The sequence below is a fragment of the Lactuca serriola genome, chromosome 2 (assembly GCF_051521515.1).
Source record: "Lactuca serriola cultivar US96UC23 chromosome 2, Lser_US96UC23_V15, whole genome shotgun sequence".
Taxonomy (NCBI): Eukaryota; Viridiplantae; Streptophyta; class Magnoliopsida; order Asterales; family Asteraceae; genus Lactuca; species Lactuca serriola.
The window spans coordinates 84,319,848-84,336,537 of record NC_136409.1 but is presented as its reverse complement, the minus strand read 5'-3'; the positions used below and the strand labels follow the sequence as shown (position 1 = coordinate 84,336,537).

The 16,690-nt window shown below is 31.9% G+C and overlaps 1 protein-coding gene across 1 annotated transcript; it reads left to right on the top strand.

Moving 5' to 3' along the window:
• Positions 1–4,244: 4,244 nt before the first annotated feature.
• On the top strand, positions 4,245–16,465 carry LOC145086472 (rho GTPase-activating protein 7-like). Its single transcript, XM_079024234.1, has 22 exons — positions 4,245–4,574; positions 5,107–5,143; positions 6,173–6,249; positions 7,331–7,407; positions 7,493–7,571; positions 7,716–7,860; positions 8,457–8,576; positions 8,955–9,032; positions 9,547–9,602; positions 9,944–10,013; positions 10,376–10,463; positions 11,110–11,362; positions 12,049–12,282; positions 12,852–13,097; positions 13,574–13,623; positions 14,240–14,300; positions 14,400–14,483; positions 14,717–14,830; positions 14,921–15,066; positions 15,177–15,246; positions 15,520–15,735; positions 16,024–16,465. Exons 1-22 carry the CDS (start codon positions 4,521–4,523, stop codon positions 16,219–16,221), a joined length of 2,553 nt encoding a protein of 850 aa, XP_078880360.1. The 5' UTR covers positions 4,245–4,520; the 3' UTR covers positions 16,222–16,465.
• The last annotated feature ends 225 nt before the right edge of the window (positions 16,466–16,690 follow it).

Here is a 16,690-nt window from a genome sequence, read left to right as displayed (position 1 = left end):
TACTTCTGTACCGATCACAAGGTCGGACAAAGAAATGGAATTCGATTGACTAATGGATGTTACTGTCACTTGCTATAAACCTGCTATAACTAGCCATTGTTCCCTAAAAGCGAGCCTTAGCCAACATTTACTATATAGGGCCAACAACCCACATCTAAGCATATCGCTCTCTCATTCCCCACTATCACTAATATTCTCATAAGCTAACTTAACCGTCAAATCGTTCTCTGGGACCTCCTATTCGAGCATGGTTGATGCCTTGTCTTTCTTACTATCTGACGTAAAGAAGGACCCACTATACCATACTGAAGTCAATCTCAAGTATAAGTTCTCATCAGTTTCTATTATTACTTACTATAAATGAGTTAACATAAACTATTCTCACTAAACATTTCATTGTCTAACTATACTTTGACATGCAGTTAGATTGGAGACTTTGGAGATAAGGTAGAAGATAACAACAACATTTTGGAGATCATGATTTGTCTGTTAACCTTGAACTATGTTATGACATTAAGTTATCACAACCTCGTTTTTTTAATCTTTAAACTATGATTTTGGTATTTAGGGTCGTTATTCCGCACTTTTAATCTTAAAGATATTTTGGGAGTTGAAATCAAATGATTTGAAAAGTATGTTAAAACTATCATAGTGGAAGATGTTTCAATTCTCTCATTTCTTTCATCAAGTTTTGGATTGAAGGGTACAATAACGATAAACCAAGAAACCCAAAAATTAAATCTATGTGATCTTCGATAATGACATTGACAAAATGAAAATATATCAACCATAACGAACTTGACTTTGGTTATTGAGGTAACTAAAGCTTGTAAATGTAGTTTTAATTCAATTTTGTAATACATATAAATATTGTCATAACTATGGGTGAGCATAAACGGGTACTCGACTAATTTGACAGGAACCGGAACCGCAAGTTCTTAAACTGTAGGAACCAGAATTGGAATCGGTGACACCGATTCTGTAAGTTTTGAATCCGGTTCCGGTTCCGATACCGAGTACCCACTTTAATTATTTATTTTATAATAATTATGAAAAACCAAATCAGTCCAAAGCATGTTGTATCGACTAGAACTGGTTAAAATATGGGTGAAACCCAAAACAATTTTAAAAAAATATATTAACTATGAATTCCCTTAAATATATAAGAAAACTCGGTGAAGGCCCCTTATTTGCAAAAAGTAAATGAAGAGACATTGAAGGGTCATAAGACATGAAGTTCATTTACATAAAAAGTAATGAAGAGAAAACTTTTGTACAGGCAATGTGGGATGAGAATAAAGCCCCGTTTGATAGAAATCTTTCCAGCTCCAAACATATATTTCTGACTGAATGAACCAAAAAGACTATTTGATATGCATAAAAAAATGGGTCTTTCCCGGTAAGATATATCTTTCTCAAAAAGCTCCAAAACCATATTTTCCTGCCCGAATAGACTGAAAAAGACAATTAAACTATGTCTCTTTCTTTCTTGGATTATTAGTTTCTTTTAAATATATATATTTTTAATTTTTTTATTGGATTATTATATATTATTAAATATTATTTTTAATATAAACCGAGTTAAGAATCACATGTTGAGCTATAAAAAAAGTTAAAATTGATAGAAAGAATAACAACGTAATATCAACTTGAAAAAAAAAACTAAAAACAACTTAATCGACTAACTATTTGGATTTTTAAATGATTATTGTGTAATTTGATTTTGTATGACAATTTATATGTTTTTATAATTTGATTATTGTGTAATATTGTTATTTTTTATCATTAAACATAGTCAATCAGATGCATAATCAAATAACATGATTTCTTTTCAAGTCATAAAACTTTCCCATACAACACTTTCCCAGACAACATTTTTCCGGACATAAACTACCAAACGGGACCTAAGACGTTAATTTGTTATCTACTCCTATTTTTTTTTCATGATAACATTATTACATATAACGTAATGAACAAAACAATAAATATATATATATATATATATATATATATATATATATATATTAAAGAATATTATGTTCAAAGACTATTTAATATATTAATAATATACTTTAATAAGAAAATGTTCATGATGTATCAATTACAATTATATAGAGGAGATATTCACCATATATTGCTTTATATAATTGATTTGTTAAGTCAATATACTAAAGAAAATTATTGCTGGTAAGTTCTGATAGTATATATATTTAAATCGGTTTCGAAAAAAATGAAAACCGAAACCAGAACCCATTAAGACGGTTCCAAATATTTAGAAACAAAAACTGCTTAAGGTGGTTTTTGTTCTGAAATCAACGGTTCTGATTCCGAAAGCGAGTACTAGTTCCACTGCTCACCCCTAGTTATAACCTACGTATGCTCTAGTTAATTAATGTTTGTTTTGTATAACCTTACAAATAACAAATACACATGTTTAAAGTTAAAACTATTATTTCATTTTTAGGCGCATTGCTATTAGGGATGTCAAAAACCCCCGCGGGACCCTAATACCGTACATGACTAATTTTAAAAAAAATCAGGAGCGGGAGCGGGGGCAAGATTAACCCCCGTTTATTTTCGGGACCGGGGTCGGGAGTGAGTATTTCCGTCCCGTACTCCCACGGGGGCCCCATTTATATTTATATAAAAAATATATTTATTTAATGTAAAATATAAATGGGTTACGAGGATTTAATTTTAATTTTAGGGCTTCATAATTCACAAACCGCTTCAGCTTCCGTCTTCCCAAATGACGATCGACTAGCTTCGAGTTTTCGACCGGAGAGTGGCGATTGACGAGAAGACGACCGACTCCAAGTCCTCGACTGCGACTTCTCCAACTTCCACCCTAGACACGACCGCATTTGACGTTTCCCGTCACCACCACCGACGCCCTTCACCGGTCTTTAGCCTTCACGTCGAGGAATAAAAATTTCATGGTTTGTTGTTGTGTGTTTTATGGTTTGTTGTTGTATTCTATATCTTAGATTGTTCACTATGATATGTGAACAGATTTTACAATCTTAATATGTGAAAATATGTGAACAGATTTCATAGTCTTAATTTGCTGCTTGCTGCTATCAATTTCATAATAATAGAATCTAGAACTGTAATAGAATCTAGAAGTCAATTGTATTTTCATCACTTCTTGGAACTGTAATAGAAGTTTTGGATCAATTCTTGATTTTTAATTTTATAATTTTCACAAGTTGTGTTTATCAGGGGCTTACATGTTTGTTTATATACATGTATTTTCATCACTTCTTGGAACTGTAATAGAAGTAGGAGTAGGCTTCTTCCGTCAACAACTAAAGCTATCATATGCACTCAAAATTGGCTATGGGTGGGTATAAAAGGTATGTATGAATTTGCCTGAACCATTGTTTTTTAATTCATTTTAATATATTATGCTTATTACCTTTATTTATTTTTTCTTTGTTAGGTTGTGTTATTGACGGTGATGATGTACATTCAGATGAAGACGATGAGGGACTTGAGGTAAGATTCTTCAATTTGTCATTTTGTATTGAATAAACTAATGTAATAATTTATTTTATTATTATTTTTGTTATTTATTTAGAGAGGATATTCGAATGTCAGTGAACGAAGAGTTGAAGGAAATTAATGGATACTGAAGATGTAGTGAATTGGTGTTTTATATTTGTAATTTTAAATTTGTCGTATTTTGCATTTGTAATGTTGGATTTGTCTTCGTAAGATTGTTGGATTTGTCTTTGTAAGATTGTAAGATTGTTGGATTTTTAATTTTTTTAGTTTCTAAAAGATTAGGTTTTAAGCTTTTAAATTTATTAAAAATAGTATTTTTGCCAAAAACAAAACAGTTTTTTAGCAAAAAAAAAAAATCCAATTTTAAGCCGATGAGCCGGGGGAACGGGGGCAGGACCGGGGGTGATGGAGGCAACCGGGGCGGGTCCACGGGCTGCGTAAAGTGTAAACGGGGAACCGGGGGTGGGAGCGGGGGCGGGAGCAACAACTGATTTCGGGGGCGGGAGCGGGACACCTATTTCTGTTCCTGTCTGCCCCGGTTGACATCCTGATTGCTATGTAACATTTAAAAGAATTTGAGGTGAACACTAGGGACTGAAAATGTAAATTTTGTTAGTGATTTGAAATTTACTTGTAGCGTTATCAGCAACCGTAAGTCGTAACTCCCACCAGCAAATATTTGACTGCCCCTCGAATCACGGGTCGAAGTTAAGTCTCCCATTAAAGACCAAATGCCGCTATTACCTAATCCAACGTTTCTCGACAGAAACTCAAGAGAGAGAGAGAAGGGTCACACAGCTTAGCTTTTGTTGCTCCTTTTGTGGGTTTTTCATCATCTCCATCTTCCGCCTTCACCTGCACCATCTCTTTAATCTGAAGCCCACCTCAAATCAGATCTTCGCTGATTACTTTAGCACTGTAGTTGGGTTTTCGATCTGGGTTCGACTTATTTGTGGATAGTTTACAACACTCATCTCAATGTTTAATTTTTTCGCCGTCAATGTTTTCTAAGAATGTCTGCTTCTTTGGCGACATTCACGCGTCCCAGAATTGGAGCGACAAACACGGTATTCTTTTAGTGTTTTTCTTGTTTCAGGAATCATCGAAAAACAGTGTTACGTCATACTTTCCGCTTACGAATTGGGTTTGGGTTTTGTTACAAATTTAAGACGCACTTGTTCTAATTTCGAGAATTTGTTTATGATGTTCTACATCCCTTCGTTTTCTTCAATTCTCTTTTAAAATTAAAACTTCAAAATCCATATCAAATTTGAGGTCAAACCAATACCATGTTCTACATCCAAAGTCGAGCTTTACCTTTTCTTTCCCTTCGGAATAGAGGAAGTAATAGCGAAGCAAAGTAGATGCGTATGGTTTAATTTGACGTTTGGTGACTTGCTTCTGTTTCAAGCTTTGATTGGATAATTTTGGAAATATAATATATTTTGTTGCAAAACCCCACTTCCAATTTCAAGTTTTCACCTTTGTTTTTGTTAATTCTAATCAGTCTATCACGAAGAAGATTGGGTTTTTTAATAACAATCTTGTCTGCATAAGAAGTTTTCTTATATCTTTCAACTCTTTGTGGAAATTTTATAGGTTTTCAAGAGTGGGCCACTGTTCATATCTTCTAAAGGTGAGTAAAAATTCTTCTGCTTGTTCGAACTTATGATACACAGCAGTTCAGAAGTTTCTTGACAATCTATGTATGGACATAAACAAAAAGCAAATATGTAACATTCTGTGTATTTGATGCATAATGCCTAGATTGTAGCTTCTCTTTGCGCTTCCAATTCATTCTCAATGACTCTGAAAATAATTTATACAAGAATATAGAAATGTGTCTATTAATTATGCCCTAATCCAGTAATCTCTTGAATTGGTGTCATGAACCCTAAAGATTGTTAAGGCCCACCACATGTACTTGTTATCTGTTGGCCACCTAAACATGACAATTTCTAATTGCTAACTTTTGATGTTTCCCCCCAACATATTCGGGAGTGATCATGTGATACATTCAAGACTTGGGAAAAGTTGTCTTCAAGTACTCGCACTTGGGCATCTTTGAATTACAACAACGGAAAAACAGACTTAAAAGTTATAATAGTGGCAAACTAGTTTTAATAACTTTAACATCATGTTATTCAAGTATATAACAAATTAAAGCACCAAAAACAACTATTAAGCACACAAAACAAACCCTGAAACAATGCTTATCTCTTGCTGATAGTAACTCAACTGCATCTAAGTAGGTCTTTTTTGGAAAATGGAGATAATTCAACTTGACATACACTAAGAACCAACAATTAGGGATTTAAGTCTATTGTAACCAACTTAGGCACTCTTTTTTTTTTTTCTTGTTAACTGCTGTATGGATAAATAATGTTTAAACAATATTTGAGAGAATGAAAATAAACATGCCCTAAATACTCTCTCCTCAGTCCCCATTAAGTCCATTAAGTAAAAAAACAACTTACTTGTCTTTTAGTCCTAAGCATTGTACATTCAAGTATTTTTCATTCCTTTTTGGTTTTACTTATTTAGTTTGTTCAGTCTACCCTCATTGAAATCGGCTATATATTTTACATCTGTGATTTATACGCCCTTGTTTAAATTATAATTATATAACCATTTTTTTTTTCTCGACTAATATTTGCTGCTGCAGGATTGGGCTGGAAGTCATGGAAGAAGCGTTGGTTTATTCTCACACGCACTTCTCTGGTGTTCTTCAAAAATGATCCAGTCAGTCATCTCTTTTGGTTACTTTTTTTTTTCAGGAAATATTGATGCTTTTTCTCGTTATTGAAACATTTATACTCCAAAAGTTCTCACAGTTGTTGATCAAAATGTCTTACTGAATTAGTGAATTTCACTCATGATGGTTCAATAGATTCAACCAATGCAATCCTTAGATTTGACAATGTATTGACAGTGACTTATAGATTGTATTATATTTATATTTTACACACCAAGTGAAAAATCAATGTTGGCCAAATTTACATATTCCCACCCAATGAGAAATGAGGTGTAGATTTCAAAAAGTTAAAGGGCCTATAATTGTATAATACAAGACACTAGACATTCATGCAACAAAAAAGCTTTTATTTTTGGGATAAATGCAAGAGATAGCAATGTAGTTTCATTTACATTTGTATTTTAGCATCCTACTCTAATTTCTTTCTATTACAGTGTACTTCCATTTTTTTTTTCTTATTAAGGTTTTTTTATTATAAGGACATTATTCTTTAAAAATCTATCCAATTTTGGAAACGCTTAACATCATGAGTTTCTTATAGTTTGATGATTGAGGGATTCTATACTTTAGAGACTTCAATGAGTTCGAGGTTTCACATTTCTGTGTCTTCAGTAACTTGTGTTTCACTTTTTATTATGAGCTAAATGCAAAAGATCGCAACATATTTATTTTATTTATGTATTATAGCATCCTACTTGTATTTATTTTTATCACAAAATTGTGCTTTCAGTTCTTTTTTCGTATTAAAGCAGTGTACTTTGAAAATCCCCAATGATAGTCCAACTCTTTTATCTTATCAAGACATTATAATTTGAAATATCTACCCAATTATAGTATTTTACTTCCGTTTTTTTTTCTTTGAAAAATCTACCTAGTTATAGTATTGAAAATTGCTTTGTATTTCAATGGGATTCCTTTAATTGGATAGTTCTTTCACTGTTCAATACTGTAATAGGAAGAATTAGAAGTAGGATGCTATAATCAACAAATCACCAAAAGTACATTGCTATTTCTTGCTCTTAACCCTTTTGTTTCAGTGACTGAATTTATAACTTGTGTTTTGTTTAGAGTGCACTTCCTCAGACTCAGAGAGGAAGTGAAGTAAATCTGACATTGGGGGGAATTGACTTGAACAATTCTGGAAGGTAATGTTGTTTATGTGTTTTATATTTATATTTATTGAAGAAAACATCAATTTAACATCTAAATTATGGGAATTTTTGCTTCCAGTGTTGTTGTTAGAGAGGACAAAAAGCTTCTAACTGTTTTATTCCCTGATGGACGCGATGGGCGAGCATTTACTCTCAAGGTTTTACATTTAATCATACGTTTTTTAGCCTATTCTTTCAATTGATACATTGTATTTACATTTACATATAATATAAACTTTTCATATACATTACCATGTACACCTAAGATTAAGAATTTAAGATATTGCTAATTCAAATTTCAGGCAGAGACTTCAGAGGATTTGTATGAGTGGAAAACAGCTCTTGAACATGCTCTATCACAAGCACCAAATGCAGCCCTTGTTATGGGACAAAATGGAATCTTCCGGAATGATACTACAGATTCCACTGAAGGCCCCTTCTATCAATGTTTGTCAACATTCATTTTTAAAACATTTTCTTTTATTAAAAATTAATTGCATTGTGGATCATGAATGTAAAAAAATCATTTATTCTGCTTGTACTTGCATCATTTATCGATTAAGCCACTTAACTATCTCCTGTATAAAACAAAAAAAAAACATTTTTCCAGGTTACTTGGTTTTGATATAAGAGCCAAATACAAGAAAAACACCAAGTACTTTCACTCTGATATCGGTTTAGTCACTAAACTTATTTTTAGTTTAGCTACTGAATTATTATGATAATAATCTTAAAGCGAAATTGATAAAATGATGAAAGTATGTTGTGGCTATTTTACCCTTTTTCAAAACCGGGTAACTGCAAAAAATGATTCTTTTAAACAGTTTAAAAGGTATAATCACTGCAAAAAATAGTTAAGTGGCAAAACTCGATAAAATGGTGAATGTAAGTTATATATATATTTGGTATTTTTCCGTAAAGAATAGCAAGTTTGTAGTTGAACAAATATGGTTTTGAATCAATTGCTACAAGTAAAATGCTGACGTATTGCACTTACGTCAATTAAAATTCTTAGATTTTTTTTTATTATTATCTTTTTTCAGGGAGTAATAAAAGACCGATTAAGTCTTTGGTTGTTGGAAGACCAATATTGCTAGCATTGGAGGACATAGATGGAGGCCCATCTTTCCTTGAGAAAGCACTTAGATTTCTTGAGAAACATGGTAAGCTTCTTTCTGAATGATAAAATAAAAATGTTATGGAATCATGTAGAAAGTTATGTGTTAGATAAGAATTAAATTCAAGAAATAGCAATGTACTTTTTCTTTTTAGGACACTGTACTTTGAAAAATCTACCCCATTGTAGATTTTTCAAAGTACAATGCTGTAATAGGACAAATAGAAAGCAGGATGTTATAAAAAACAAATATGTTGCTATTTCTTAAAAAAAAGTAGGAGATTCAGCCAATAGTATAAGAAGCTTCTATTGCTTGAATTGCTAGGAAACATAGTCAAGGTCTTTATGTTGTGCTAATTTTAACTTGTAGTATTCCCATATAAATATAAAATAAAATGGTATTATATTATGTAACAACTAACAGGAAGCAAAGTAGAAGGAATCTTGAGACAAGCTGCTGATGTAGAGGAGGTTGATCGCAGGGTTCAAGAATATGAAACAGGTTTCCTTTCTTTCTTTTAATTATCTTTGCCTAAATCCTAATTGGAATGAAGAAAAGCTGTTTCTTTTAACTTGTAGTGTTTCTTATCTTGGAATGGAATGAGAAACTGCAATATAACCCATTTTTATTTAAATGTAATTTTTAGTCACAAATCATTTTTAAAAGATTACATGATTTTAATTAAATTACAGTTTTATCTTTCCAAAAATAACTTGGAAATATATCTTAATCTTATTTGGGTTTAATGAGCTTTTATTATGTTTAGTTTTATAATTTGGTATATTAAATGTTCATTAATTATAACTTATATAACTATACAACATTGTGTTTACATATAATATAAAAATTCTATACGCCAACCGAAGTACCAAACATGATCATGAAATGTAACGACTCATTATATTACCTTATAATTTGAAATAAATTGCATCTTATGTTAATTCATTTTTGCTTATTTTTGTTGAGTAGTCTAGCAGCTTATAATATACCAAAGCTTACTTTATCTTTGTTGTAGGCAAAACTGAATTCAGTTCTGATGAGGATGCACACGTTGTTGGTGATTGTGTTAAGGTACTTGCAAATTTGTAAAAAAAATATTCTTTTCAGCTACTTACTGTATTAAGTTGTTCTTTCTGCATTAAGTCAGCAAGAAACACCTGTACGTACATAGCTTACAAGATTAAGGTGTTGTTTTCTTTTTGACTTAATGGGATGTGACTTAATCCAGTAAGCTATATATGGGTGTATCTGTTTGACTTAATAGAGAAAATCTGGGAAAGAAGGCTTTCCCTATTGAGTCTTGACATTTTACAAATTTGACTTCAAAAAGGGAAGAAAAAGAAACTGAACTTGAAAGGTGCTTAGTTTGGATCTTGTTTTAGTTATTGATTATGAAGCTCTTTCATTTGCAGCATGTTCTTCGAGAGCTACCCTCATCACCTGTTCCTGCATCCTGCTGCACTGCTTTATTGGAAGCTTATAGTGAGTTCGCCTTCCCTTTCCCTATACTTAAAGGAGTGATTAAAGTATTAAACTTTGTTTTCTTAATTTTCTAGGCAACTCCACTAATAATTATACGGTTTTAAAAAAAAAATTGTATATGATGTTGAATGCTCTTGATTTTTAGGGTATCATGTAGTTATGTGTTATGTTACATGGGTAGTTAGTTTCACTTGATTTAAATTAATCAGGCTGAAAAAAATGCTGATAATCTGTATTTCTAAGAAGTATGTCTATAGGGTAGCACATAGTTGTTCGTTACATGTGTAAATACTATTACTATTACTGTTATTGTTATTGTTATTGATAATAATATTATATTGTATCCTTGTTTCTTGATGAAGAAATTGATCAGAAGGAATCTCGAGTAAATGCTATGCGTGCTGCAATCTTGGAAACATTTCCTGAACCAAACAGGCGTTTGTTGCAAAGGTAATCATTCTCTCTTTCTTATTATATACTCTTTTTGGTTTAATCTTTTTAGGACAAAAGTAGCAATGGTCTTTCATTTATTTGTATATTATAGCATCATACATTCAATTTTTTTAACATTGCACTTTCAAGATTTTTCTTAATTAAGGCATAAGAATCTACTATCGAATTTTTTCTTGTTTGGATGTTATATTTTGGAAAATCTACTCATGTTTGGATGAAATTGCTATAGTTGGGTAGATTTGTCAAAATACATTGTTGTAATTTGAAGAAATGAAAGTACAATGCTATAATAATAAACAAATCAATGAAAGTACATTGCTCTTTCTTGCGTTTAACCCTTTTAATTACAAAGTCTTTTAATTTCATTCGTCATTTGTTTTCCCTGAGTAATAATGAATGAGCAAGTAAAGCTACAAGCAGTAATTTATATGTTGGCTGATTACAAAAAAAGAGAATGTTGTTATACTATAACTAATTAACTATATACAAATCCAAATTTCGGTAAACTGTAAAAATCATTATGTCTGTAAGAGCTAAAAATTACTCTAGTCCTCATTTGAATGTACATTTATCATGTTTGCTTGATCACATACATATATTATTTCAGTTATATTAAAATTGAAAGCCTTGAATTGAATTGCAGAATCCTGAAGATGATGCACACGATTTCCTTGCATACTTCTGAAAACCTAATGACAGCATCAGCAGTTGCTGCTTGCATGGCACCATTGCTATTACGCCCACTTTTAGCTGGTGAATGTGAGTTGGAGGATGATTTTGATAATAATAATAATAATCCCAACAATTCTGCTCAGTTGCTTGCTGCTGCTAATGCTGCTAATAATGCTCAATCTATTATTGCAACTCTCCTAGAGGAATATGATATTATCTTTGATGTAAGTTTCTTTTCTTTTGTTCAACGCTTTCATAAAAAAGTTTCCACTTATCTTTGTGCTATTATTACATCCTACTTCTGTTCACTTCTTTCTGTTATAACTTTCTACTTTTTAACTATCTACTACCCAATTATAGCATTGTACTTTCGATATGTTTGTTCTTAGAACATTGTACTATCAAAAGTTTACCTTATTATGACAATGATAATTGCTAATGACATTGATATAACTGGGTTGAGTTTTCTAAGAACAATGTTGTACTAAGGTCTAAGAAGAAAAAAAGGTAGTAATAACTAAATGCAAGAAATAGCAACATACATCCATTTATAGCATACTTTCGTTTTTGTAACTACACTTCAAAACTTCTCTTATCGAAACGTATACTTAAAAAATCGGGCCTATTATAGCAATAAAAATTGCTTTGTTTTTGAATGAAATCTCTATAATCGGGTAGATTTTTTAAAGTACTAATAAGGAATCAAAGTACATTGCTTTGTATTTAAATGACATTGCTATAATTGGGTAGATTTATCAAAGAATGAAGCTATGCTAATACCAGGAAGAAATGAAGTAGTAGGAATAAACAAATAAACAGAAGCACATTGGTATATTTTGTGTTTGACCATAATAGATTGATTATATGGTGGTAAAGCTTGTTGCAATCATGATTTTTATTTTTGTTTCAGGATGATGCGATGCTGAGATGTTCTATGTCAGCAGATTCTAGGGACATTAGTGGAAGTGAAGATTCGAGTGATGATGAAAATGTGGAAATAAAAAACAATGTTTATCATGATGCACAAAATGAAGCTGATCAGGAAACTGATGATGATGAGGAAGAGGATGATCCTGAACGTGTTTTTAGTGGAAAATTGAGTGAAAGCAGTGGTTATGCTGGCAGTGATCTTTATGACTTTAAGGTACTTTCTCACTATTATATTAAGTATTAACCAACAATAACAGCAGTAACTAAATATCACCTTATCTACATGTACTTTTGTTTTCTTTCTTTTTCATGAAAAATATTCATCTCATGAGCTTCTGTGGGTTAAAAATCTGCTTTTATAGTTTTTTGGATTAAATGCAAGAAATAGAAATTTAATGCCTTGTTATTTCTTCCTATTACAACATAACATTATTGTACTTTGAAAAATCTACCCAATTATATTTATAGCAGTGAAAATTGCTTTGAATTTGGATGTCATTGCTATAATTGGGTAGATATTTTGAAATGAAACTTGGATGCTGTGATATACATATCAATGAAAGTGCATTGCTGTTTCTTGCATTTAAACCAAAAATTCTAAGAGTTTTTTAACTTCAAAAGCTCATGACATCAGTATCTTAGAAAAAGAATTAGAAGTACAACTCTATTTTTTGTGTAGATATTAATGTCCCCATTAAAAACCAAATTGGAAGTAGAATGCTGAAATATATCTAGATTTTCAAATATGTGGAAGTAATTTATTTGTTGATGGTTGGCATGTAGGCATATGGAGGTGATGAATCAGATGTGGTATCCCCAAAAAACAACATTAATTCAGCAGAAAAATCAAATTCATTATTAGCAGAGTCTCAACAACATCTTGGAGATTCTATTGTTGAAATTAATGAGCAACAAATGAAGCAAAACAGGGCAAATGACAATGAATCATGCGCTGGGACTCCACTTTCCAAACTAACAACTGCCTCCAACAATAATTCTAGACGTTCAACAATTTGGGGAAGGAATAATGTAACTTCTCTTTTGCTTTGTAGATTTAAAAAAAAAAAAAGTTTAAATGCAAAAAACATCAACAATAATTCTAGCATTGATTTGTTTATCGTAGCATCCTACTTTCATTTATTCTTATCACGACATTTTACTTTGAAAAATCCACCCAATTATAATAATGTCATCTAAATAAAAGTAATTTTCACTGCTATAATTTCAAAATGTAATGGCATATTAGGAAAAACAATGCTTTAATTGTGTAGTTTTTATGAAAGTACATAACCTTGAAAAGTATGTTGCTATTTATTTTGCATTTAGCCCTTTAAAAATATATATTTTGGTCTTCTTTATTCTAGTTTCAAACTGGAATTTGATAAATAATATCACAATTTGTGTATGGGAAGGGGAAAATCTTCATAGAACTTTATTTGGTTGTGATTTGTTACAAGTTCCCTTTATGCTGATTTTTTATTTTTGTTGTTACTTATTTCCCTCAGGGCAGAAAGACACCATCAATGGAATCAATCGATTCTTCTGGAGAAGAGGAGTAAGATTTCATGACATTTCATTTTAGTTTGTTCTGATTTCTTATGCCATGTTTGATTTTCGGATTCCGATGGAATCGGAATTCGAGATTCCAGCCATGTGGTGTTTGGTTGCCAAATAGACGGAATTCGATTTCATAGGAATACTTTAAACTCCATGTTTCATGGGCTTCACCATTCCTAGAGGATCAGGAGGGTGTATGGAATTCAATTCCGATCTTCCTTTTCTACCAAAAGACCCTCATTATATATTGAATTAAAAAAATACATAACTATCTATATTTGCAATAAACGAGAAATATTTAAATCTTAACAAAAATTTTGAAATTTATTTATCATTATTCTTGGCTCCCATTCCATTTCCTTCCAATCCACCTTGTGACAGACTATGTTTCTTTTGTATTCCAATTCCTTTGATAAATTTCAGAACATTCTCAAAATCAAATTCCCCTTAATACATTTCATACCGAATGAAAATCATGCAAGTTCTTTTTTTTTTTGTAAATATATCGACTGGCATCTAGAAATCTGTTCTTGATGATATGTAATGATATTCAATGTGCAATTAGCTACTTTTTGAATATGTTTTAATGTAACAAGTTGTCTTTGTGTTTGTAGACTTGCTCTTCAAAAGCTTGAGCTCACGAAAAACGACTTGCGACAAAGAATCGCAAAGGAGGTAATTAATACTCATTGAACATGATTTTTTAGTGCTTATTCTTCACAAGATTTATTAATTATTATCAATAACATGAATCAATATTTTCATATTCTTTAGGCTAGAGGAAATGCAATACTTCAAGCTAGCTTGGAAAGAAGGAAGCAAGCATTGCATGAGCGCCGATTGGCACTTGAACAAGATGTATGCCTTCCTTCCTTTTCCCCCATTTGATGCCATCATGTGCAAAATGACGTAGATGCCCTCCTCCTCATCATCATCGAAAATAGCTCTAGAAAGTTCATCCGCTCCCATCCAATCCAATCCAACCTTCTGCATGGGACTGGACAAACTTTCTAGGGCAATTTTTGATGTGAAGGGCATTTACGTCTTTTGCACAAACAAGAGATCAAATAGCAACTTTTATATTGTGACAGGTTTCAAGATTGCAAGAACAGCTACAAGCTGAGAGAGATTTAAGAGCTGCATTAGAAGTCGGATTAAGCATGTCTTCTGGACAGGTGTCAGGATCCCGTAACATGGATTCAAAGGTAAAGTGTTTTTTTTTTTTCTCTTCCTCTTGTTTTATAAAGTGTTCTTGAATCTTGTTTTTATGAAATTTTTTTGAAATGAAATTGAAGACAAGGGCAGAGCTTGAGGAGATTGCTCTTGCTGAAGCAGATGTTGCCAGATTGAAACATAAAGTTGCAGAGTTGCATCAACAACTTCATCAACAACGCCAACATCACTATGGCTCTCTCTCTAATGCTTCTGATCGATTCCAACAGTCAGTCCATATCCATATTCCATTCAATTGTTTTATTAACTAAGGCCACATATAGATTGTATCTTTCATTATTCTTGTTCTTATACTTATATATTTCTTTTCTTTGGCAGGAGAGGTTTTCAGCAAGGCTTTGATTCTACTATTGCTATAATCAACCATGAAAGGAAACAAAGATCAGAGGTAACTCTACTCTAAACCATCTCTTAAGTCTTATATACTTTTGTTTCGTGGATTCCGATGGAATTGGAATTCTAGATTCCATTCCATGGCATGTTTGGATGGAAGTCCAATTCCATCAGATTCCTTCAAATTTCTAGGGCCAGGGGTGTTTGGAAGAGGTTCAATTTCATTCTTCCTTTTTCTTTTATTTAAAAGACCAAAATACCCTCATTAGTGAAATTTTACAACTTGTTATGATGGACTTACATGTATCTTTTGTTAAATACTTTACAGGAAACTTCATTGGGAGCAGAGTTAAGAAACATCAAAGGGCAGGCCTTAATGAATGGAAACAAGAGTAGGAAAACTACTACTCATAAGCAATTTTTAGACTCACAAAGCTTGAGTGATTCTAAAACTAGTACACAGGCTTCCACAAGTTTATCCATGGATGATTTTGGGGCTGTTGATTCTGTGGGTATTATGCCATCTACATCAAAACCAGCCGAGGTTAGACTTTATAAAAAAAAAGTGTCATTTTCCACCTTTTCCATTCTTTTTTGTTCAAAAAGATCATCACATGTTGGACAAAAAATTACAAGGATGGTGTTTATTTGTTCAAAGTACAATGGTGTAGTAGGAAGAAAATTTCAATGAAAGTACATTATTGTTTCTTGCATTTAACCTTTTTATATTTCACATACATTTCCTCAATTCATCGTTTTTATAAAAACATTTTGTTTCTTTTTCATCTTTGCAAGAAAAGATTCACCATTTAAAGATATATGAATTATGTAGGTGAACGATTATCCAAGACAACAATTGGCAACATCTTCCACATTGGTAGAATTAACAACTCGCCTTGATTTCTTCAAAGAACGAAGGTCTCAACTCATGGAACAACTTCACAATCTTGACTTAAACTATGGGTCCACAACACAAGATCTTACATATAAACAACCGTCGCCAGGCTGGAACATACTTAAAAGAAGCTGATCGTTTGGCATTTGTATATCCTATTCCTATGTTTCTTCTCCTTTCATGATTCTTTGTTGGAAACTTATTAAACTTGGTTTCTTCTTATTAGGTGAAGTGGGTTTATAGAATCTTTAATTGGGTATGTGTATTATTTTGTTCAAACTGATGATTATGAAGTTTTCAACATAATCTTATACTGCTATTTGAGAATGTAATGAATGGTTTAATTTTATGTTTAATGAGTGTTGCGTTCTTGGGTGTATTCATATCTGTATATCAAAATATATATACATATATCTATATTTATATCTGGTACACTTGAAATTTGTATCCAGCCTTTTAAGCAAATCTTTCATTTTTAACGTCTATCTTCAAGAATATGTAGGATGCTGATGCAGTTTAATGGTAAGACTGCAGAAAGAAAAAGATCAATAGTATTCCAGAATTGTCAACCTTTGAGTTTGAGAGATTGACACTCGAATCACAA

Coding starts and splice junctions, on each gene's coding strand:
- LOC145086472 (XM_079024234.1), top strand. CDS start 4,521: ATGTCTGCTTCTTTGGCGACATTCACGCGTCCCAGAATTGGAGCGACA. Junction 7,861..8,456: donor TGAAGGCCCCTTCTATCAAT/GTTTGTCAACAT, acceptor ATCTTTTTTCAG/GGAGTAATAAAAGACCGATT. Junction 11,363..12,048: donor AATATGATATTATCTTTGAT/GTAAGTTTCTTT, acceptor TTTTTGTTTCAG/GATGATGCGATGCTGAGATG.